Source organism: Phyllostomus hastatus, unplaced genomic scaffold (genome assembly GCF_019186645.2).
Source record: "Phyllostomus hastatus isolate PE091 unplaced genomic scaffold, TTU_PhHast_1.1 phas_contig_80, whole genome shotgun sequence".
Lineage (NCBI taxonomy): Eukaryota > Metazoa > Chordata > Mammalia > Chiroptera > Phyllostomidae > Phyllostomus > Phyllostomus hastatus.
The window spans coordinates 48,890,150-48,912,592 of NW_025333960.1; the positions used below are offsets into that span (position 1 = coordinate 48,890,150).

Consider the following 22,443-nt stretch of genomic DNA (forward strand, 5'->3'; position numbering starts at 1 on the left):
TGAAATTGAACACTAAATTTAGCTCTTGGGTTTGCAGACAGCAGTACAAAAAGGGGAAATCCAATCTGTCCTGTTATCCTCACTGTTAAACGAAAGGCAGTACGTTAGTCCTAGAAGTAGCCAATGATTACTGAAATTGGTTTATAAGGTGACTTGATCATGTGACTCCCAGTGTGACATAATGGATTTCCCACACGATGCAGGAAAGAACTTCGCTTAATGATATCTCATATCAATCGTGAGGGAACGAAGCATGTAACCAACATTGGGCCACAGCTCATGGAAGACTGGAGCTTTAGCACAGATGTGATGGAGTCATTTTCTGGCCTCACTTCCCAAACCATGGACGAGTTATTCAACTTCTCTAAGGCCCATTTCCTCATCTGTTAAAACATCCATCTTACTTGTACTTACCTCATCAGGTTTAAAGATCCAACGAGATAGTGTATGTAGTGTAATAATTGACAGCTCTTAAATTTTGCTTTCTGATATTCCAGCTCAATAAAGAAATTAGACTTAAAAACCCCAGAGCAGTGAAAAATTAACTAAATTATCCTTTCTTTTTTTTTTGTAATGCTTTTTGTCTGGCACAAGAGAGCAGACATTTCAAGATACACTGAAGTGATTCAAATCTAAGCTACCTTATTTATAAAATGGTACAGAGATAGGAGTTTTATTTAACAGGATTTGAACTTTTGTCCCTGTCTCTTTGTATTGCTACCTGATATCATAGTGTTTAAGGTAGCAACAGAAGTTCTTACGTCATTTTAATCCTGCATAATTATCCATGTTTTGGGAGGGGTAAAAATTTTGAGGCAGAGGCTAAATGTGGATCCGTTGTTAAAAGGTAGCTGCTTACTGTAAAATGAAGGCTCTTCCCGCGAAGGGGACTCCGCCCCTCTGGGGCGCGGTGTCGGAGGGAGGGCCGCGGTGCGCGTGCCTGCGCCCTTGGGTCCTTGCGACTGAGAAGTCCACGCCTCTTTTGTCTTCCGGGAGGACTCATTCATTCCCTCACAAGAGGACAGATTGGCCAGCATTTGGACTAGTTGGTGTTTACATTCTGACGTTGAGAATGTAGGACCCAGAAATTGCCCTTCTCTGTTGAACTCATAAAATTGAGCACTTTTAAAAAACAAGATGCATATTTTTGTAATATCATCCTCTTGATTATAGAGATGGGTCTGAAAGTGCTCATCGTATATACTTTGGGGGGCGTTTTGTTTGGTTTTGTTTTTCATTCACCATGTATTTTGTTCCTTTTGAATTTTCCAAGTGCAATACAATGTTTATATTTGCTACTGATAAACAAAATAACATTACAGCTAACAGCACAACCATCCACTTCCCATTTAGGATTCTGTCAAGAGACTGAACTGAGTATCTGTCAGTGACTAGTGGAATGCCACCAAAAGGCACTCCCTTAAAAAAATGAAACTATCCTTTATGTGTAAAAACATCACAGGAAGTGACAGGCTATTTTAAATCTACACATGTTCCGCCCTAGCTGGCGTAGCTCAGTGGATTGAGTGCGGGCTGGGAACCAAAGCATCGCAGGTTCGACTCCCAGTCAGGGCACATGCCTGGGTTGCAGGCCAAGGCCCCCAGCAACCACACATTGATGTTTCTCTCTCTCTCTCTTTCTCCCTCCCTTCCCTCTCTAAAAAATAAAAATAAATAAAAACTTAAAAAAAAGAGTTTCCTTTAAAAAATAAAAATAAATCTACACATGTTCCTTGGGCATTTGGAAGCCTTGCTGTTCATACACTTGAGAGAAATATGAAACAGAGAACTCTTTGTAAATGTTAACTACTTGAACCAGTCAAAAAATCTTTTTATTTTTTAAATGTATCTGTTACTGCAGTAACATTGGTTTATAACATTTTAGGTGCAGCAGCATTATACAGTGACATCTTAGGTACTACATCCTGCTCACCACCAAAAGTCTAGTTTCCATCTGCCACCATGCAATAAAAAAAAATTTAATTTTTTTCTAATATATCACACATGTTAGATCCTTGGAGTACTCATCATATTGATAATTAAACTCATGTTTCTTGAGTGCTTAGTCTTGATCAGGCACAGTCTTTAGGCGTATCATGTGTGATCAGTTGCATAACTGTCCTTGAAGGTAGATGACAGTGTCACCATTTTCAGATGAGAAAACTGAGTTTCAGGAGACTGCGTAATAACGCGTGTAACGCCACTGGGCCAGCAAGTGCAGAGCTAGAGTCTGAACCCAGTTCTCATCCCCGTGTTCCATCCTTTCCACCAGGCTGTCTTGTCTCTCTCTACCTCAAAAGAGAAAGCTGTGTGATAGAAAAGGTTGGGGGTTTTACTCTGCAGTTTTTAAATTAACTAGCTATGGCACAGTCAGAAGCAACTTAGTGGTGGCTGCTAGCCTATATGAGTTTTGTCTAAAAACAGTCCAGTTTGTAACTTGTTGGTCATAGTAAGATCACCAAATTTACTTAAAGAATTGTAACCATAGAACCCAGTATGTGTCTTCTAGGTAGCTTATTTTTTCTAGTAAAGCTTTCTTTTAAATTGCATTTTAATTGAATGTGAAAATTGCATAGACTGTTTGACCAAAAGTACAAACTGCCATTGAGTTGGTGACAGACCCTTTCTGTGGACTGCCAGGCTACGGAAGCTTTGTTCTCCGCCTAAGCGCTCTCTGCCTTCGTAATGCACTCTAGTAGCAGTATTTGCTTAGCTTCTAATTTTGTTTTTGCTTTTGTGTTTTCTCTCTTTCTCTTGGTTATTCCTTCCTTCCTCCGCGGCATTGTGTTTGCTCTTAACATGCGTCACCTGTGAATACCCCCTGCGCCGGCCGCTCAGCTGTTGGTGAAGGGGGTGAATGAGACTCTGGTAGCTCAGAGGGTGGTTCCTGCTCTCATTACTCTCTCCAGTGACCCCGAAATGTAAGTGTGGTCCCTGCCTTCTCCATTCAGCATCCCTTCCCAAATGCGCCTGTCAAGAAGCGACCATCGGCTCTCAAAGTCGACGACAGCTGTATTTGGCTCTTTCAAGTAATACCGTTGGAGTATGCTCATTGGCTTTAAACTTCATCATAAGACATTTATGTATCCTCAAGTCAGCCTTCACAGTGAGCCTAATCTGGAGGCCGTATATTTAAAAGCGTATATTAGTCGCGTTCTCAAAACATTGCCAAAACTGAAAACATGCTGATGGACTGTTTCTTCCAAGCCAAGAAGGGATGCTCTGCTAATCTCACTAACACTTTGTTACCAGTAAGTGTAGTGGCATGCACCAAAGGCTTAACATTTTAATGTCTCGAGTGGGTGACTAAACCAAGAGAGGCCAATCAGTCTGCCTGCCCATCCTCAGTCACAGCTAACCCAGTTCTCATTCCAGTTTACCAAACCATTTTTTATTGCATGTTGACTGGTTTACAGCTGACTCTTCGAGGCATGAGTGAAGCGTTAGTTGACAAGCGGGTTGCTCCGGCCCTTGTTACCTTGTCCAGTGATCCTGAATTGTGAGTTTCACAGACTGCGACCTTAAGTTATCCTGTCCTGCCTTTTTGAGCATTCTTCTCGGTCTGCTTTTTTAAAATTTAATTTGTCATTGCTAGAGACTGATACAGTATGTTTACATTGTACTTACTTTGATAGAACTTCTAATAATAGTGTTTCGTCTCAAAGAAAGCTTCAGTTTATTTCTCTTTCGATTCCAACAGATCCGTCAGGATTGCCACGATTCCAGCTTTTGGTACTATTATGGAAACGGTTATTCAAAGAGAGGTAGGAGGTGATTGAAATTTATTTCTGTGTATTGTCGAGGCGATGATAATACGTTACCACATGTGTACCCAGTGGGGGCAGGCAGGGCACCATACCTTTCATTTTATTTCTTAGTGTGGCCAGAGGAGGACCTGAGTATTTGAAAACATGCTAGCCTGCCCAAAGTATATTTTCCCAAGGAAGCCTCTAGTCTCTCTGCTCAGTTAGAAAACTGACTATAAGCCAACTCTCAGATGTTCTATTTTAAGCCTAGCTGGGTGTTGCAGTTTTGGATAATCAATCCTTCTAACCAGATCTAGTTCCAAAGCCTTCGACTGTCCACTGGACTTCAGGCCAGTCTGCCTTAGTTCCTGACTGCCAGTCTGAACGGACTTGAAGACTGTTTGTCCGATAACTTTAGGAACACAAACCTATGTTGGTGTCACAAACGGAGGCTAGAGGGCACCTCTGTGCCCCTAAGTGTGTCACTGATACCAAGCGGCAAGCCCTCCAGCAGTGCAGCACCTCACGGCAGCACACACCGTCGTGACAGTCCCGCGCTGTGCCTGCTGCAGATTACCACAGTCTTCCTCCCCAGAGTTTTATTTTGACTTAACATCAAGTTTATTAGGTTCCATTTGCAGCATTAACTGGAAGACACTTCTCAAAGCTGGTGTCAGAACTTCATTATTTGTTATCAAATTGGACATGTCCTCATCCAAACCAGTATTATATGAAATGTTACAGTCTTCTTTAAGAAGATCACAAATATGAACAATAAAACAGCAGTAAATACATAGCTATCAACAATTGAATCTAAAAAAAAAAACAAAATAAACAAGCAGAACAGAAACAGGATCATACATGCAGAGAATGTTTTGATGGTTGCCAGATGGGAGGGGATTTGGGGGCACAGGCAAAACCAGTGAAAGGAAGAAGAAGTACAAATTGGTTATTACAGAACAGTCATGGGGATGTAACATGCAGCATGGGGAATGCGGTAGCCAAAGAGCATAAAATATATGCGTGACCCACGGGTGTGGGCCACAGTGTGGGGACTGCCTGAGGCAGTGCAGGTCGGGCCTGGTAGAAGCCAGCACAGGGGGGCGAATCGGGACAATTGTGGTAGCATAATCAAGAAAATATTTTTTTAAAAACCCTGTAGATTAGAAGATAAATTATTTGTGAGCATACTACTACTTAGCCATTGAAGTGTAAAACAAGATTGTATCTAATAGACATTTACCAAAAAAGAAACACTATGTTGTAAAATTCCTTTGTCATGTAGATTTTTCATAACAAAAATTAAATAACTTTGTTGGTTACGGAAAAAATGTTCTGTTCTTCACTTATATATTGCACTGGTGAAGGAACATAAAATAGATCATTCTGCCAAGCTTGCAGTTTTGGCAGAATTTCAACATATTCTTAAATCTTAAAATAAAAACGTCTTTTAGGGAAATGTGAGTAAGATGTAAGTCATTAGTGACTCACTGCTTTCGGAAGGTGAATAATTGGGTAACTTGCACTGTGATTTGTTTTAAGAATTCTAATTTAGATACAAAATATCATCTACCTCTTTTTTCCTAAATATTGTGGGGTCTTTTCATTTGTTTTAATGGTTTTTCAGGTAATAGTTTTTTTTATTTTCTAAAACAAAAAAAATGAGGAATTAACATGCATAAAAATGTAAAACACCTTCTGAACCAAGAAACTAAATAAGCACTTACTTAACTTGGAACTTTTACTGCCACTTGGATGCAGAGCATTTGAATCCAAAGCTGCCAGCCCCATGTGATGTGATGTGTGTGTCTGTCTTTAACAACCTGCAATGTTTAACGTTCCATGAAATGACTGTCTGATGTCCGATTTTAAGTTGCTGGAGAGAGTGAAAATGCAGTTGGCTTCTTTCCTGGAAGATCCTCAGTATCAAGACCAGTATTCTCTGCATACAGAGATCATAAAAACCTTTGGCAGAGTGGGGCCTAATGCAGAACCAAGGTTCCGAGATGAGTGTAAGTTGCATTTTTCTTCCTTTTTTCCTGAATTGTAGTGTCAGATCACAGCCAGGCATGTCTCTTAGCATTTGTCATGTGCCGAAAAGCCTTTCTCCACTTTGTCTTCCACGTACCGAAAGCTGAAAGTGAAACAAGTTGGTGATTGTGGATTGATCAGTATTGCTTTTACTGGACGGTGTCTTACACTGCATACTGACTGCTGTAACCCATGTGACAAGGAGCTCAAGCAGTTGCAAGTTATTTTAAAAACATTTCTTAATCACTTAATTTTAAAATACTGTGCTGCCTTATATTTAGAGCTTAGTATTTAATTCTTATTTTTAAAGACATTTTTTTTTCCTAGATATATTATTATGAAAAGTATGCATTTCTTCCACATGGTGTGGCATTCGGCTATGATACACTACTTTAATTCACAGCTTGGTAAATGATCTCCAGGGTGATCCGCAGAAACAGTTTCTCGTGTTGCTATAGCGTCTCCTGACCCAGCGCCTCAGCCTCCAGGCGTCTCGATTTATGGCATCAGAGCTTCCAGCCGTCCTCACTGCAAATGCACGGCAGTTATCGCTGCCGCACTTCCGTCCTGTTACTCTTAGCAATTTGACATGCTCTGAAGAGGAGCATGCGTTTGGCCTCTCAAGCCATTTTGCTTTCTAGTACAAGATCAGGCTTTCCCACTGACCAGTTACTGCACATCCAGCCTGGTATTTTTAAGGCGAGAGCCGTCAACAGAAAGTGTTGTCAGGATTTGGACTGCGGTGTGCACAGGGTCCGTCGAGGTCATGAACACTTACTGAGCTACAGAAACACAATCGTGAGATGATTTTCCAAGGGGCAACACGAAGAGAAAATAACAATATTTCATAATGAGTTAACAGAAAAAGGGTTGGTATTTTAGTTAGCAATAGGAATAGTTCCACGGGTGGAACAGATTTACAGGTGACCTCAGTGAAAACTCAGAAGGTGCTTTGACGGACGTGGTAGAGGCCGTAATTCCTCGGAATCCAGGAGACTAAGTCTCAGCTCCGGGATCAAGCAGTAGTCCCGGCTGAATAAGCAGTGAGTCGTTGGTGCGCGGCGTGTTGTTGAGTTAATGAGTCTCTGAACATGATCTAACCTTTGAGCATATGCAAAAGAGATTCATGTGTCACAGAGAAGAGGGAAAATTTTTTTTTTTTTCATAAACAGGTTGAGGGTAAAAGTCTCTATTGCTTGAATAGGTGGATCAAACCCTTATCCTTGAAGCCTTCTACAACTTGCTGTATACCCAACAAGTATATCTTACGGTCTGTTTTCACATTCTGGCACAACCAGACTTTTTTTTTTTTTTTTGAGACAAAATTATTTTTTCTTTTGTACATACCATCTAGCCAGATGGCTTCCCTTTTACTTTAAAACTTTACCTGGAGGAATGTAGTGTCCTGTGTTCACATGATTAGTGGTAGGTAGAGATAAAAGTAGATATTGGCAAGGGTGCTGTATTGTTATCCATCTGTGTTTATAAACAGTTCCTTTTGGAAGCTTAGAGGGAGGATGTTGAGTTGCTGAGTGGTAATGTCTTCGCTGGAGTGGCTTTTCGTGTATTTGTTTCTCTCTTTCTTAGGGGACATTGGTTCTTCCAGGGGCCCTTTTCCTTTCCCAACCCTTAGTTATCACAGGACCTATTGGTCTTGATTTTATTTCAGGAGCCATTGGTTTTATCTGGAGCATGATACAGATTTTTGTTCATTTGTTTTCAGCTCTTTAGAAAGCTCTCTGAAAACATCATACACAGGAGGCTTTCTAACCTGGCAATGGTACATACATTTCAGGTTAGTTTTTTTCTAAGGTTTTTTATTTCAGATCTGAGCCCATTTATGAAAGACAGGACAAGATTACCTTAACTTTGGCTGTGGGATCTATCCTGGAATATTTTTTGAAAGTTTACTTCTATTTTTATGAAGTCTCCTATTGATTTATCATTATTTTATTTGCAGTTTTCAATGTTTGTCCAATCTGCCCTTAAAAGAAAGACTTCTGCATTAGCCTTGTATTGTGCATTTCCTGCTGCCCACTGAAGGTCAGTTGTAGAATTATGCACATCTAGGTTATCAGTTTTTAACATCTCCATCTGAGGGGTCAAAAAGTGAATTAATTGGTACAGATGGAGTAGTCCAGGACCATACATGTATAACGAAATGCTGAATTCTACAGTAAAGTTCTGCCTCTCTTCTGAGGTATGGGAAGAGTCTTTTTTTTTTTTTCCCACATCCTCACCCAAGGATATGCTTGTTGATTTTAAACAGAGAGGAGTAGGGGGAGAGAGAGAGAACCATTGATCGGTTGCCTCCCGCCCACACCCTGACCAGTGACTGAAACTGCAGCCTAGGTACGTGCCCTGACCGGGGATTGAACCCACAGCGTTTTCCTGTGTGGGACGATGCTCCAGCGGGGCCACTCAGCCAGGCCTTGAGGAAGACCCTTAATCCCAGCTTTCACGGGCTCTGCCCCGGAGTTTAAAGTAGCTTCCGTACATCTGGTTTCAAGTTGAGCAGTTGCAGGAGGACATTGTGTAGTGCGGTTGCCGAGTTCCTAAGAAGAGTGTTTAGGAAAGGACCACTGTGTGGTTGGTCAGCGAAGGGGCGGAGGGAGTAAAGAGGCCGCGTGCCAGCAGATGAAGAAGAGCAAGGTAAGCTCCGCAAGGCCTGGGCAGAAGCGGAGTGGACAGTCTTCGAGAGAGACTGCCTTAGAGCCCCGCTGGGCCGCTGCTCTGTTCGTGGGGTGGCCTCGGCATGCCAGTGAGGGAATTGGGGTTTAAACAACGTCACTGAGAAATCATGACTGTTTGGAGTTTTTGTCTCCTGAGCTTTTCTAGAGCTCCTCTTAAGTACATTGTTACTAATTTTCACAAGTCAAAAAGTCCCCCAGGCCCTGGCTGGGCCACTCAGTGGGTTAGAGTGCCACCCAGATACACCAAGGTTTCGGGTTTGATCCCCCGTCAGGGCACACACGGGAAACAACTAATGGGTGCATGGAACAAAAAATCGATGTCTCCCTCTCTCTCTCTCTCTCTCTCTCTCTCTCTGTCTCTCTGTCTCTCTGTCTCTCTCTCTCCCCCCTCCCCTTCCTCCCCTCTTCCTCTCTCTAAAATCAGTTGTTTTAAAAGTCCCCTAAAAATGGCCATTGTTATCCCAAGTTTGTATGTGGTTTGTCATTTACTAAGGTAAGCACAGAGGTTGTGTTTATAGTACCTGGTTATTGAGGAAGCAGGAGGCTTTTCTAGGAGGAGGTGGTGGCTTTAATGTACACAAACTCAGTGCAAACATACGAGAAGTCAGCACAGTTGGTCAGAAGTGTGTGCTTATTATGAACGGTGTTTCGGGTTCCCCAACCAAGCCAAGAGTAGAAAGGGGCCGTGTGAACAGCTATTTGATGCTCGAAGACCCTGGAGCCATCTCTCCAAGGAGCCCTGGTTCCAGTGGGAAGCGACATGTATTTAGAAGACACAGTCTTAGGCAGTAGGGGCACTCACCGCTGCTGAACTGGTGACTGGCTCTGGGGCCATCACTTTTATTTTAGCAGTGAGTCGCCTGCATTTTGGAAGTTTTACATTATTCATCGAGGTATAAGATACTGTGCCCGTTGAGTGACTTAAAAACTCAGCCTCCAGTGCTATTTGACCTCAGTCTTTGCTAAGAATCTGAAAAACTAGAATAATAATTTTATGAAGGAGTGAAATAACTTGATGTTGAAAAAGAACATATATACCGTATCGTTTGTTTAATAGCACCGGTAATGCCTGATTTTAGTAAAGAAACGTATTTGTAAAGATAGTAACACAAAGCGCCGATTGCTCACACTTGGTGACTCAGTCTTCACTTCTCACACGGGGAAGCTGGGGGAAGCTGGTCGCGGTCCGGCCGCACAGCCGCGGCGGAGTGCGGGGCGGAGTGCGGGGCGGTCGTCCGTCGCTCCCAGACCCAGAGCACGCTCGTTCTGAAAAACACGCGCTCTTTTTAGTGAAAGGAAGCAAGCACAGGGTGAGGCTAATCTTTTGAAAATCATCTAGAATGAGAATGAAATTTTATAAATTAAAATGAAAAAAATATTTTTTAAGATGTATGAGTGCTGTGTATGTTGGATAAAAATGTAACAATTTCCGTTTCTTTTTTTTTTTTTTTCAGTTGTTATACCGCACTTGCATAAGTTAGCCTTGGTGAACAACTTACAAATTGTGGATTCTAAAAGACTGGATATCGCTACCCATCTTTTCGAAGCCTACAGTGCACTTTCCTGCTGCTGTATCCTTGACTGATGCGATCTGTATTTATATAACCAACCTTACGGTGAGCCAACTCAGGGTTTAAAGGTTAGGATGTAGAATTTTTTCCTCCAACTCACATACGTGAGGATTGCAGAAAACTAAAAACTTGATCTGATTTGCCCCACTCCTTAATCTAGCCACCTCATAATTTCACAAGATAGTTTTAAGTCCTCTGGGCTTACATATTAAAAATACTGGCTAAAGTGTATGTATGCTGATCAACTGTGTAACTGAGCTAGAAGTGAATTATAGCTGAGGGTCCTGTTAATCAAAAGAAAATCTTGTGTGTGTCCTGGTGTCGGGGTTCTTCCGTGAATGTTTCGCCGTCTGCATCCAGTGGGGTGCAGTGAACCCCTCCAGAGAGAGACCACAGGTTGGAAGAGCGCAGTGTCCATGCGGCCGACTGTCCCCAGAGCTGGCGGAAGCGGCAGAAGACTCAGACACGGTCTGACCTGTGCCAGCCACTGCGTTTTATAAATGGCTGAAATAAAACCTACATTCATGACTTCCGTTTTTCATAACTAAAAAGCAAAACTGTGACTGCTGCAAAGAACTTCAGCTACTTTCCAGAATGTTCTCTTTACTCTGGTAAGCCTAGTAAAACAGAACAAAGAAGGCAGTAGAGATGAAAGTGAGCCGAGCGAACTCCAGCTCCTCCCTCGGCTCCCCCAGTGAACAGCGGGTGAGTTCGCGACCGGGGAAACGAGATGCTGAAAAAGGAGTGCGAGGCCGGATGCTCGAGCAGAGCTGTGAACGCGCGTGCTGGACGACGCCACCGGAGAACTGGACCTCGACGAAAAGAAATGACAGCGGAGAGACGTTTCTAGTGATTCACAGGAGCAAGCAGAGGACAAAGGGGGAGTTTCAGGAGTAAAAGTTATCTTTTCACATTGTTACATAGCAGTGTGGAGTCATAAAGTGAACAGATGATTGTAAATATGACAGATACGTTCCAAAGGGAACCTAGTTTTGTTCAGAATAAATCAAATGGATAAAGTAGAAACTTAGAGCTATCTGCTAAGGAGCTGTTTGTACTTTTGGAAGTGTTACAGCCTGAAGTTGGATGTGTGATTCAGTGTTTTACTTTAGGGATCCACTACAGATTATCCACCTGCATGGTGTAAGCCATGTTTTTTAAACTGTAGATTGTAAAGGGGGTGGAGATACCATATTTTGATGATTTTGTGCCTCAGCTATCCATGAGTCCATCTTCTAAGTTTAATTCCACTAAAAAAGAGAACTTATTATCCTTTCTGATTTATCTTGTTGGCATTTTCAACGTATTAAAGATAGAGGAAGCCAAAAGAGGAAGCGACATCCTGAATTAACAAGGAAGAACTCTGCAGCAATGGAGAAGTGGCAGGACCCTTACGAGAAAGGAATGATGGCGTGTCAGAGTTTGCATTTCAGAGAAAGAAAATACGGGTTACACCTGTCCCCTCGACTTCGTGTAAGCAGATGTTTAAAAACTGAAGCAATGCCATTCACGTTCTTTAGTAACAGAGTTTCTAGAGGAATACGCCTCAAGGAACACGGAAAAGTCCAAAGATCAAACATGTAAGCCCTGTAGAGCTCACTTTTCCGAGGGGGCGAGGCAGGGGCTCCTGGAGAGCATGGGCGTCTGCAGGGGCAGGGGCTCTGGTGTGGGTTCAGGTGTGCACCAGCACTACCAGAGTAAGCGCAGTGAGAAGCCTGCGCACCAGCGCAGTGGGGGGAGGGGCCATCCGCAGCGTGCCCTGTCCGAGGACAAAAGGGTGAGTTCTGCATGAGTTACAGCTCATCCTTGTGTCAGCAGGCTGGCGTGGCTGCTAACAAACGCACACTGTCCACACCGGCTCTGCCGTCCCACGGCGCTGTGAGCTGCGAGAACACACAGTATTCCTTTCAACACAAGGACATCGGGAAGCTGTGACGTTTAACATTCGGTACAGTAGTAGATCCAGATGACATATTTTTAAAAATTGTGAAGAAGTTTAAAAACGTTTAACTTGGCAAAGAGATGGCTTGGGGGTGAAAAGGTAACTTAGAAACTATTTTGAAGGTGGTTGTTACAGAAGAAAGGTTAGGCGTGCTGTAACTCAGGTGCAGCACTACCACCCCCACCAAGCAGAGGTCACCGAGAAGCCGATCGTGTGTGTCAGGAAGACTTTCTGACCGAGCTCCCTAAAAACGCAGTCGTCGGTCTCACGAAACTCCGGACGTTCTGTCATCGGTGGCAGTTGGAGGATCTGTGGCCATCGTTCAAGGATGAGGCAGACGCGATTCCCGGGAGGAGACTGGACCAACTGGCCTCTGTAAGCCTTAGCAAACATTTGCTAAGGTCACCCCTTAGCAAAGGTGGTTTGATTCCACGGGGAACAGGGAGAACCAAACAATGAGTAGAAAAGAGGAAGAGAGTGAATTCCCTCTCACCTCCAAATAGGGCCAGCTCCGGCTTCTCAATCCAGGCTCGTTTCTAGGTCACGGGCTCCACTGCTAGTACAAAGGTCACCTACCTTCCCCACACCTAGGAGACCAGATTGCACGGCCAGCAGCTTGCAGCCCTCTCTGCATCTGGAGGGGGTGGGGTTCTTCCTTATATACAGGAGACTTGTTTTAAAAATTTTTATTTATAACTACTTTTAAGGCCGTAATTATATATTATGTATATAAAACACTGTTTTTTCTAACTGAATGAAATTACAATTTTTTTTCCAAAAAGACTGATGTACTCATCTTCGTAAGGGAACTCATTTATTGGCATTTTTCACTTTTAATACTGGTATATTAAAAGGGACTATTTTAAAATTTTTAAAAGGCTTTATTTATTTTAGAGAAAGGGGAAGGGAGAAAGAGAGGGACAGAAACGTTTATGTGGGAGAGAAACATTGATCAGTTGCCTCTTGTGTACCCCCAACTGAGGGCCTGGCCTGCGACCCAGGCATGTACCCAGACCAGGAATCAAACTGGCAGCCTTTCAGTTAGTGGCCCAGTTCACTGAGCCACACCAGTCCTAAGTTCTAAGAACTATTTTAAAAAGCTAACAATTATGGTGTGGTGAGAGTACGTCAGAATCAATGTGAACAAGCAAGGTGAATTGTTTTCTCAAAACATGCATCTGCTTTTCTGATTCCTTTTAATGTCAAAATAATCAAAAGCAACTAAATCTCAAAAATGACCAGGAAATATACTAATATTACAATAAAAATTCTCTTACCCAATTCAATTATGACCAATAGTAGATCAATTTGATAGGACTGTTAAACCAAGAAATCAAAAAATGTTATATACCAAAGATAAGTTATTTTAACATGAAATGAGAGAATGCATTTTCTTTTTATCAATCTTTTGATGTAGGACTGAGGAACTTCCTTCATGAGTGTTGGTTACAGCCAAACACCGTCTTTGCTAGACCACATCTGTAACGTAGTTGTCTATGACTTCCAGCTTTTCTCAAAACAAGGGTCAGGAAACATTTCTGGTACCGGATATAGAATTTTTTCTAGGGTTTATATTTTTACTACTCTTTTACAGTCCTCATACACATGTAATTAAACAGCAATGTTTAAAGCAAGTGGCCTTCAGCAATTTTTTCTAAAGCTTTCAACTTAATTGTCATGAAAACATCAATTCTCTTTTCACATTCACTTCACTCATTTAAACATCAAATAAGTTACATGATTTAATTTCCACATTCATCATTTCATATGTTTATGAAACATGTCATTACACGCTGTCCCAGTCATGAATACCACTGACAGAGATGGGAGGGAATGGAAGCAGTGGACTCTTGGTAAGTAACGAACTCGACCAATGAGACTCGTGCTTGAGGAAGCCTGTTTACGCTCGGCCGTCTGCGTGCCGTAGGCACTGTTCAAGGGAGCTGCTTTTATATTACCCTGCTGTTCTGTTGGACATACCAGCTTCTTCTTTGTTTGTTTGTTTTAATTCCCTTAACTCTGTTGTCTCAAGTCATTTCAGAGGACTTAATGGTTAATCACTTCCTGCCGGGTCTCAGATGTCTGCGCACTGACATGGAGCACCTCTCTCCGGAGCACGAGGTAAGCTCCTGCGGTGGGTGAGCCACTGTGGTCATCGGTGGCTTGTCCGTGCGTGTGTTTTAAGATCCCCCTGCAGAGTTCTCTCCTCACGTGAGGCCTGATCATCACACGCTGCACTTCATGTGTTCCGTGTCGGTCAGCGTCACGCTGTGGGTTTGCTTACCGTTGAGGAGGCCTTGAGCAACTCCTTTAACATCTTCACCCGTCTCTTTCTCTAAAGCAGGGGCAACTTACTCTCCTTCACTGAATGTCATTAGAATTTAGTAAGATAACGTGCGCGAAATGCTTTTAATCTGTGACGTGCGATGCAGTGTTCTCTCTGTCAAATTTCTTAGAAGATAGATTTCTGTTTTCTGTCTCCTTCTCCTCATAACTCTTTCATTCTATTTGTCTTCCTGTTTCCCCCCAAACTCCGTCTTATTTCTTATTCTGTATCTTCAGCACATCTTTCTACAGCTTTTCTTTCATCTGTTACCATAATTGACTCTCCCCTCTTAAAGGAAGCAAAACAAGGCAAAAACAGAAGCATTCCTTCATTCCCACCTGTATTGTTGTTCCTTTTTCACTTCTGATATTGTTAACTTGTTTCATGCTTTCTTTTTAAAATAGTTTCGATAGGGATTTATTGATTTCATTAATCTTTTCTAATATTGAACTTTTGGCCATGTGGATTTTTCTCTATTCATTTCCTGTTTCATTGATTTCTACTTTCATCTTTTTTTCTTTTTGCTTTCTTTGGGCTTTTTTTTTTTTTTTACATTTTTCTAATTTCTTAAGGAGGAAGGTTAGATTTACTTTTAACTTTTCATATTTATTTAACTTACTTTTTAACTTTTCTTTATTTCTAACACATGAATTAAAGGCTGTTCAGAAGATCTTCACGCACACTGTAGCATTCTTCCCCTCGGCCTGCTGGTACCCCGTCCCTAACTCAGTGTTCTCTCCAAAGCCCTCATCACCTTCTCGTGTGCAGTCTAACCTCTCCGTTCTCTTGTGTCCATCGTCTGGAACACAGGGACACGTGTTCCCCAGGAGGGAATGTTGTTTGTTGTTGCTGCATTCTCCACGTTTAAAAAGGTGCCGGGCACATAGCAGGTGACAGGTATTTGCTGTTTAGGGACCTCCGGGCCCAAACATAGGCCAGACTGTCCAGGAATGCCCTTCGTTCCTGGTCTGGCTGCTGGCCACAGGAGCAGCAGCTCCGCAGCCCCCTCTGCCCTGTCTCCATCACTCAGTCTCCCTGCGGAGATGCAGCACCTCAGGCTGGCCCTGGTCTCTGCTGCAAACATTGAAATAGTGCACCTTGCTTTTTGCGCCCTGGGGGAAGCAAGAGTATATGGGGCAGAGCAGCTTTTCCTGAGAAAATATGTTTGTGGCCATGGTGTGTGTGTGTGTGTTACATGTATGGATGTATACCAGTTGGACTTTTAACACCAGATGGTGGGGAAAGCTAAGGGAGAATGGGAATCGGGTTCAGAAGGAAGGTTAGTGAAAATGAAAAAATGCTATTTCTGCACCTGAGGTAGCAATCTAATGTGAATTCCTTTAACAAAGTAACTGTCAAAACTTTGTTTTTAATTAACGTACTAGTTTATGGGAATATTGAAAATTAAAAGCTTTAACCATAGCATTTCCCTATGTCAGCTGTATTTCACCAAAGTTTCTTTTTTAATCAGGTTATTTTAACGTCCATGATAAAAGAATGTGAACAAAAAATAGAGAATAAGACCGTCCAGGAGCCTCAAGGGTGAGACATTCATTCTGTGTTTAAAACCCCAGGTTAACCTTAGTTTCTCTAAATTCTCTGTACGTGGTGATGGTGTTTTATTTTGTGTGATTTTGTAGTCATGTATCTGGTAGACAAGAAAATTCCTTAAATCAGCTGTCTCCAAATGCTAGTCCGTAAACCACCTGCATTAGAATCATCTGGGGAAGTGGAAACTCAGAACGGGGCACAGACCCCACTCTCTGTCCCCGCCGCCCCGCATCCTGACTCAGCCCGGAGATCCGTGTGTTTAAAGCCCCCAGAGAGACTGTGACATGTACAGGATTTGGGAATTCTTGGCAAACTAGCTTCTTGTGACAGGAGTTTGTAAGCTGTAAGTGGACACACTGCATAAAGGGTTGTAAATTTGTGAGTGTTGTACTCACGGGCTTCTGACCAAACTAATCAGAATTTAGAGATCCAATGACATTAAAACACACAGATGTGAAAGAGTGAAGTTGGGCGTGGAGGAGAGGAAGTAATTGCAAACAGACTGTGCATTCTTAGCTCTTGCTGAGGTAACCTTGAACAGTTAATCTTAAGTGGAGTCAGTTACATAATAGGCTCAAAGGTGTTTCCTTTGTCAAGCTGACTGCCAGGAATAAGGGCTTCATCCTATCAGGCTAGGTCCACCCCCACCCTCAGCACACACACACACACACTCACCCCTCCACCCCAGCACACACACACACACACTCACCCCTCCCACCCCCAGCACACACACACACACTCACCCCTGGCACACACACACACACTCACCCCTCCACCCCCAGCACACACACACACTCACCCCTCCACCCCAGCACACACACACACACACACTCACCCTCCACCCCCCGGCACACACACACACACTCACCCCTCCCACCCCCGCACACACACACTCACCCCCCCCCCACCCCAGGACACACACACACTCACCCCCCCCCCACCCCCCCAGCACACACACACTCACCCCCCCCCCACCCCCAGCACACACACACACTCACCCCCCCCCCACCCCCCCAGCACACACACACTCACCCTTCCACCCCCAGCACACACACACACTCACCCCCCCCCCACCCCTGGCACACACACACACACCCCTCCCACCCCCAGCACACACACACACTCACCCCCCCCCCACCCCCAGCACACACACACTCACCCCCCCACCCCCAGCACACACACACACTCACCCTTCCACCCCAGCACGCACACACACGCTCACCCCTCCCACCCCAGCACACACACACACACACACTCACCCCTCCCACCCCAGCACACACACACTCACCCCCCCCACCCCCAGCACACACACACACACTCACCTCTCCCACCCCCAGCACACACACACACACACTCACCCCCCCCACCCCAGCACACACACACTCACCCCCCCCCCACCCCCCCAGCACACACACACACTCACCCTTCCACCCCAGCACACACACACACTCACCCCCCCCCCACCCCTGGCACACACACGCTCACCCCTCCCACCCCAGCACACACACACACACACACACACACTCACCCCTCCCACCCCAGCACACACACACACACTCACCCCCCCCCCACCCCAGCACGCGCGCACACACACTCACCCCCCCCCCACCCCAGCACACACACACACTCACCCTTCCACCCCAGCACACACACACACACGCTCACCCCTCCCACCCCAGCACACACACACCCCTCCCACCCCAGCACACACACACACACACTCACCCCCCCACCCCCGGCACACACACACACTCACCCTTCCACCCCAGCACACACACACACTCACCCCTCCCACCCCAGCACACACACACACACCCAGCACACACACTCTCTTCCACCCCAGCACACACACACTCACACTCACCCCCCCCCCACCCCAGCACACACACACACACTCACCCCCCCACCCCCAGCACACACACACATTCACCCTTCCACCCAAGCACACACACACACACACTCACCCCCCCACCCCTGGCACACACACACTCACCCCCCCACCCCAGCACACACACACACACACACTCACCCCCCCACCCCCGGCACACACACACACTCACCCCTCCCACCCCAGCGCACACACACACACACACTCACCCCTCCCACCCCAGCGCACACACACACACCCCCCCCCCACCCCAGCACACACACACACTCACCCCCCCCCCACCCCCCAGCACACACACACTCACCCTTCCACCCCAGCACACACACACACACTCACCCCCCCACCCCTGGCACACACACACTCACCCCTCCCACCCCCGCACACACACACACACACTCACCCCTCCCACCCCAGCACGCACACACACACTCACCCCCCCCCCACCCCCGGCACACACACACACACACACACTCACCCCTCCCACCCCCGGCACACACACACTCACCCCCCCCCCCCCCCCCAGCACACACACACACACTCACCCCCCCACCCCCAGCACACCTATACACATGCCCCCCAGCACACACATACACACTCCTCCACAGGCCCAGAACACACACACACACACACACAAGTAGCCCGATGAATTAGGTACTAGACTTATTTTCACTTTACAGACGAGGACTGTATCACAGGTGAGGCTGAGTAACTCGCCCGGGGTCACACCACCGGTAGGTGACGGAGCCAGGGTTCAGGGTCACTCCTGACTTGCTCCCGACACCGCTTCCCCCGCTGTGGAGCATGGCCGTGACAGCGCCCGCCCTGGTGCGGCGCACAGGTCTCCCTGTAAATGTGAGCTTCCCTTTTGTGGTAGCAGGTCAGAATGCATCTACTGAAGAAGTGAAAACATGGGTATTTTCGGTTTTTTTGATTGCTTTACTTGAGTTTTAAATTTTCTTCTCCAGCTCAATGTCCATTGCTGCCAGCCTAGTGAGCGAAGACACGAAGACCAAGTTCTTGAACAAGATGGGCCAGCTGACCACCTCGGGCGCCATGCTGGCCAACGTGTTTCAGAGGAAGAAGTAGACGCAGGAGGGAAGCCCCCAGGAGACACTACGATGGACCTCAAGCAGACTGGTTCCTTGTACTTGAAGTACTTGCCTTTTTTATTTCTTTGTTTTGTGTTCTTGAATTATACTTTTATCCTAACCTCCAAAGATATTTGCACTGCTTTCGATTATTGCTGTATATCTGTTCATTATGGAGTTCTAACTGTGGTGACAGGAGGTTGCGTCTGTACCGGGTCAGTCCCTCTTCTGTGTTCTTGTCTTTCAGAATATTTTTTATACATATATAGCGAAGAGGTTTTTTTTCATGGGATGATAGCAAATATCTGTATTATACACTAAGCTATTACAATGGTACTTAAAAATAATGTAAATTTGAAGTCATTGTTATAAAGTAATTAAAGTGGAGATTACTTAAGTATTTAAATTATGAAAGAATAATGCAGACTTTTTATTGTTTCTTAACTGACTGGAAAGAGCCACCAGCATTACTCTGTGCCTTTCGGACTTCGGTTTGCGCCTGTGGGAACCATGTGCGTTGCGCTCGCACGGCGCCTGTGGTGCCGCGATGACCCTGAAGCACAGGTCCCGCAGGGAGTAGATAGTCATGACACTTTCGGCATTTCAGAGCCCTCTCGGGTATCCTCTAAGTGCCATGTCAATCTCCCCAGCACTCACACGCACCCGGCGGACTCACCTGAGGAAGGACAGCACCCACACGCGGGGAGTGGTGACCACGGGGAGTTTTCACACTGCTGTGTATTCGACCCAGGTAGTCAAAAATAAATGTAAGTAAGAAGAGCGAATAATGGTGGACATTTTTTTCCAAATTGAAATGCACGAGAAAAAATGGTTCCAATCTGAAATTTAGCATTTGTGTAAAACAGTTATTCAAGATATTTTCTAGATGCCCCTTTCATTCTGCACGTTCCAGAGAAGCACCTGCAGGTTACGGACACCTGGGGGCCGCTCTCTTGCCTCTGACCTAAAACCGACAGTGGCTGTGTTGTCATTGGGTAGTCCACTCCGCGGCCCTGAAAGTCCACGGCCGTTCTTGTGTTGCGCGCATGCTCCGTAGAGTCCTGAGTCGTGCTCAGCCTGCCGGAGCTGGAGCCGGAGCCGGAGCCGGAGCCGGAGCCGGAGCCGGAGCTGTAGCAGGCCGCCTGCGAAGGAACCAGCTGCAGCTGCAGCGGGAGAGTGCGGTGCTGGGCCTGGGGGCGGGGGCGTTCAGGGGTTCATGTGAGGCCTTTTTGGAAAACGGATACTTTAATCAAGAGAACCCTGGTTGGAGCACAGTCAGTGCACACAGGTGACTCTTCTGCGTGTCGTGTGGACTAGTTCCCTTGGCCTGGGACACGGCCGGACGCCGTTCGCTGCCCGAGAGAGCCGCCTTTCCTCACCCTCGCGCTTGTACAATAAGTTGCCGCAGGCAAAGCCATTTTTAAAAGTTCATTCTGAATTGTTAACAGACTCGTCTCTGGAAACTGTTGGATTCTAGGCATTCCTGAGGAATCGAAAGTGGCTACCTTTCATGTCAAAAATGTTGATCTACTATAAATAAAATGTTTTTGCAGACTTGTTTTGGTTTTGTTCTTGTCTCTGTGTATTTACTTTCATTTTGAAATGCTTTATCTATATCCAAGCAAAAGGAAATGACAAAGCATATATTCATTAAAATGCACTAATACATTATTTTAGGAATATAATCTATACGAATTACTTATTTTACTAGAAAAGTGTTGCTATAAAATTAATACGGTTTCAGAGATGATTTAAAGAAAAGTGATTAAACTGTCATTAGCTTTGAACTACAGTGGAATAAATGTTTGTTACCAGGTAAATGATTCTAATGTATTTTTATTGTGATAATTTTTATTACTTTGCAAATCCATTTATCTAATTGCTAATGATTTTTTAATGGTGAACAGCTAGCAAGATACACAATATCTAAATGTCAGTAAGACTTCACTTTTATTTTCATTTTGATTTTTATTCTAAATTATGGGTTCTTTTTTTTTTTTAATTCTCACCCAAGGATATGCTTTTTGGTATTTAGACAGAGAAAAAGAAACATCAGTGTAAGAGAGAAACATTGATCTGTTGCCTCCTGTATTTGCCCCTCCGGGGATCGAACCCAACTTGGGTATATGCCCTGACCAGGAATTGAACCCTCAGTCTTTGAGTGTCTGGGACCATGCTCCAGTCAACTGCCCAGCCAGGGCCAAGAAAATCTTTAAATAAAAATTCCTTTTCACTATAAGACCAACCTATACACCACAGTTAATATCAACTTCACACAATATAAAAAACTTTTTTTGATAGTATATAAATTGCTTCTGTTCGATGTGGTAAAGAATGTAAGTTATTTGCTTTTTTTCCCAAAGAGTCTTTGATAATATCTGGAAAATTCCAAATCATATCTGTATAGAAGACTATATTAAACTGTTTTAGTTCCTTTTACCTGGCTGGCGTAGGTCAGTGGATTGAGCGCGGGCTGCGAATCAAAGTGTCGCAGGTTCGATTCCCAGTCAGGGCACACGCCTGGGTTGCAGGCTACGGCCCCCAGCAACCGCGCATTGATGTTTCTCTCTCTCTCTTTCTCCCTCCCTTCCCTCTGTAAAAATAAATAAAATCTTTTAAAAAACTATTTTAGTTCCTTTTATTCTATCAAAGACTAACCCATTATATTTCATTTAGATCATTGTATAGATTTCTTGATGTGTATAAACTGACATTTCAAGTTATGTGTTTTAGATATTAAATTCCTTGTCAGTGATGTTTTTTATGGTTATTTATTGATAGCAGTCAAATTTAAAATTTTAACTACTATCTTATGGAAAGGTAACTGTTTCTTGAACTGTTAGCATTTACAACCTTAGCTATTTTAGGATATGCATTTTCAGGGAAGCTGAAAATATTACATATTTCTCTATAAAATATACATGCTAAGTAGTATAAATCTAATTGACTCTTTTATTTCATAGTTGCTTTATCTTTATTTCTGATAATTCCTTGACAGTTTTTTAAGATTTGCCTTTGTTCATAAGCCTTCCTGTCACGTATTAAATATTGAACCTTAGGGGAATACCTCTCGTATTGTAAGTCATTTTCTAATTTATTTTGATATGCATTTCACAAACATAATCACCCTTCTAACATTATTTCTCTCACCATCAGAGAGCATAGAAAAAAACAATGTGCTCACTATTCCTCATAGGACTTTAGAAAAATTACATAACAGTAAACCTGAAAGTGTTGTAGCATTTAGACAGCATTATGAAAGTTCAAAGTGGAATTACGATTTTGCAATCATTGAATAGCTAACGCGTGGGTCACTGGATAACCCCGCCCCACAGTTTTGTTTTCTAGTAAGGGAGTCGCTGAGCGTGCCAGGCACGAGTTCCCTAGAATTGCAGTGGAAAGCAGTGGGGTGAGGGTGGGAGGCCACGCAGCAGCCATCCCAGGCGGTAGCCGGGAGGGGAATCCTTGGGGAAGGCGAGGGGCTGAGATCCCGAGCTCAAGGGGAGGGAGGGAGGGAGGGAGCAGACGCCTGTCACAGGGGAGAAAGCAGAGAATAGAGACGTTTGGAGGTACGTTGGTCAACTTAGTGGTGGGAAGATTAGGGGGT

The 22,443-nt window shown here is 44.5% G+C and overlaps 1 protein-coding gene across 8 annotated transcripts in view; it reads left to right on the plus strand.

Annotated features, from left to right (window-relative positions):
* RELCH (RAB11 binding and LisH domain, coiled-coil and HEAT repeat containing) overlaps positions 1-20,390 on the plus strand; it is an 89,950-nt gene extending 69,560 nt beyond the window's left edge. For 4 of the 8 annotated variants that reach the window (XM_045849766.1, XM_045849768.1, XM_045849769.1 and 1 more), the window contains 7 exons: positions 2,839-2,921; positions 3,701-3,764; positions 5,620-5,758; positions 9,925-10,041; positions 14,016-14,104; positions 15,781-15,851; positions 18,714-20,390. In XM_045849766.1, the coding sequence (XP_045705722.1) occupies positions 2,839-2,921; positions 3,701-3,764; positions 5,620-5,758; positions 9,925-10,041; positions 14,016-14,104; positions 15,781-15,851; positions 18,714-18,834 (684 nt within the window). In that variant the 3' untranslated portion in view covers positions 18,835-20,390. Of the gene's footprint in view, positions 1-2,838; positions 2,922-3,416; positions 3,500-3,700; positions 3,765-5,619; positions 5,759-9,924; positions 10,042-14,015; positions 14,105-15,780; positions 15,852-18,713 lie in introns of those variants that run through there. The other 4 variants (XR_006786991.1, XM_045849767.1, XM_045849770.1 and 1 more) reach the window with 4 other exon arrangements.
* The last annotated feature ends 2,053 nt before the right edge of the window (positions 20,391-22,443 follow it).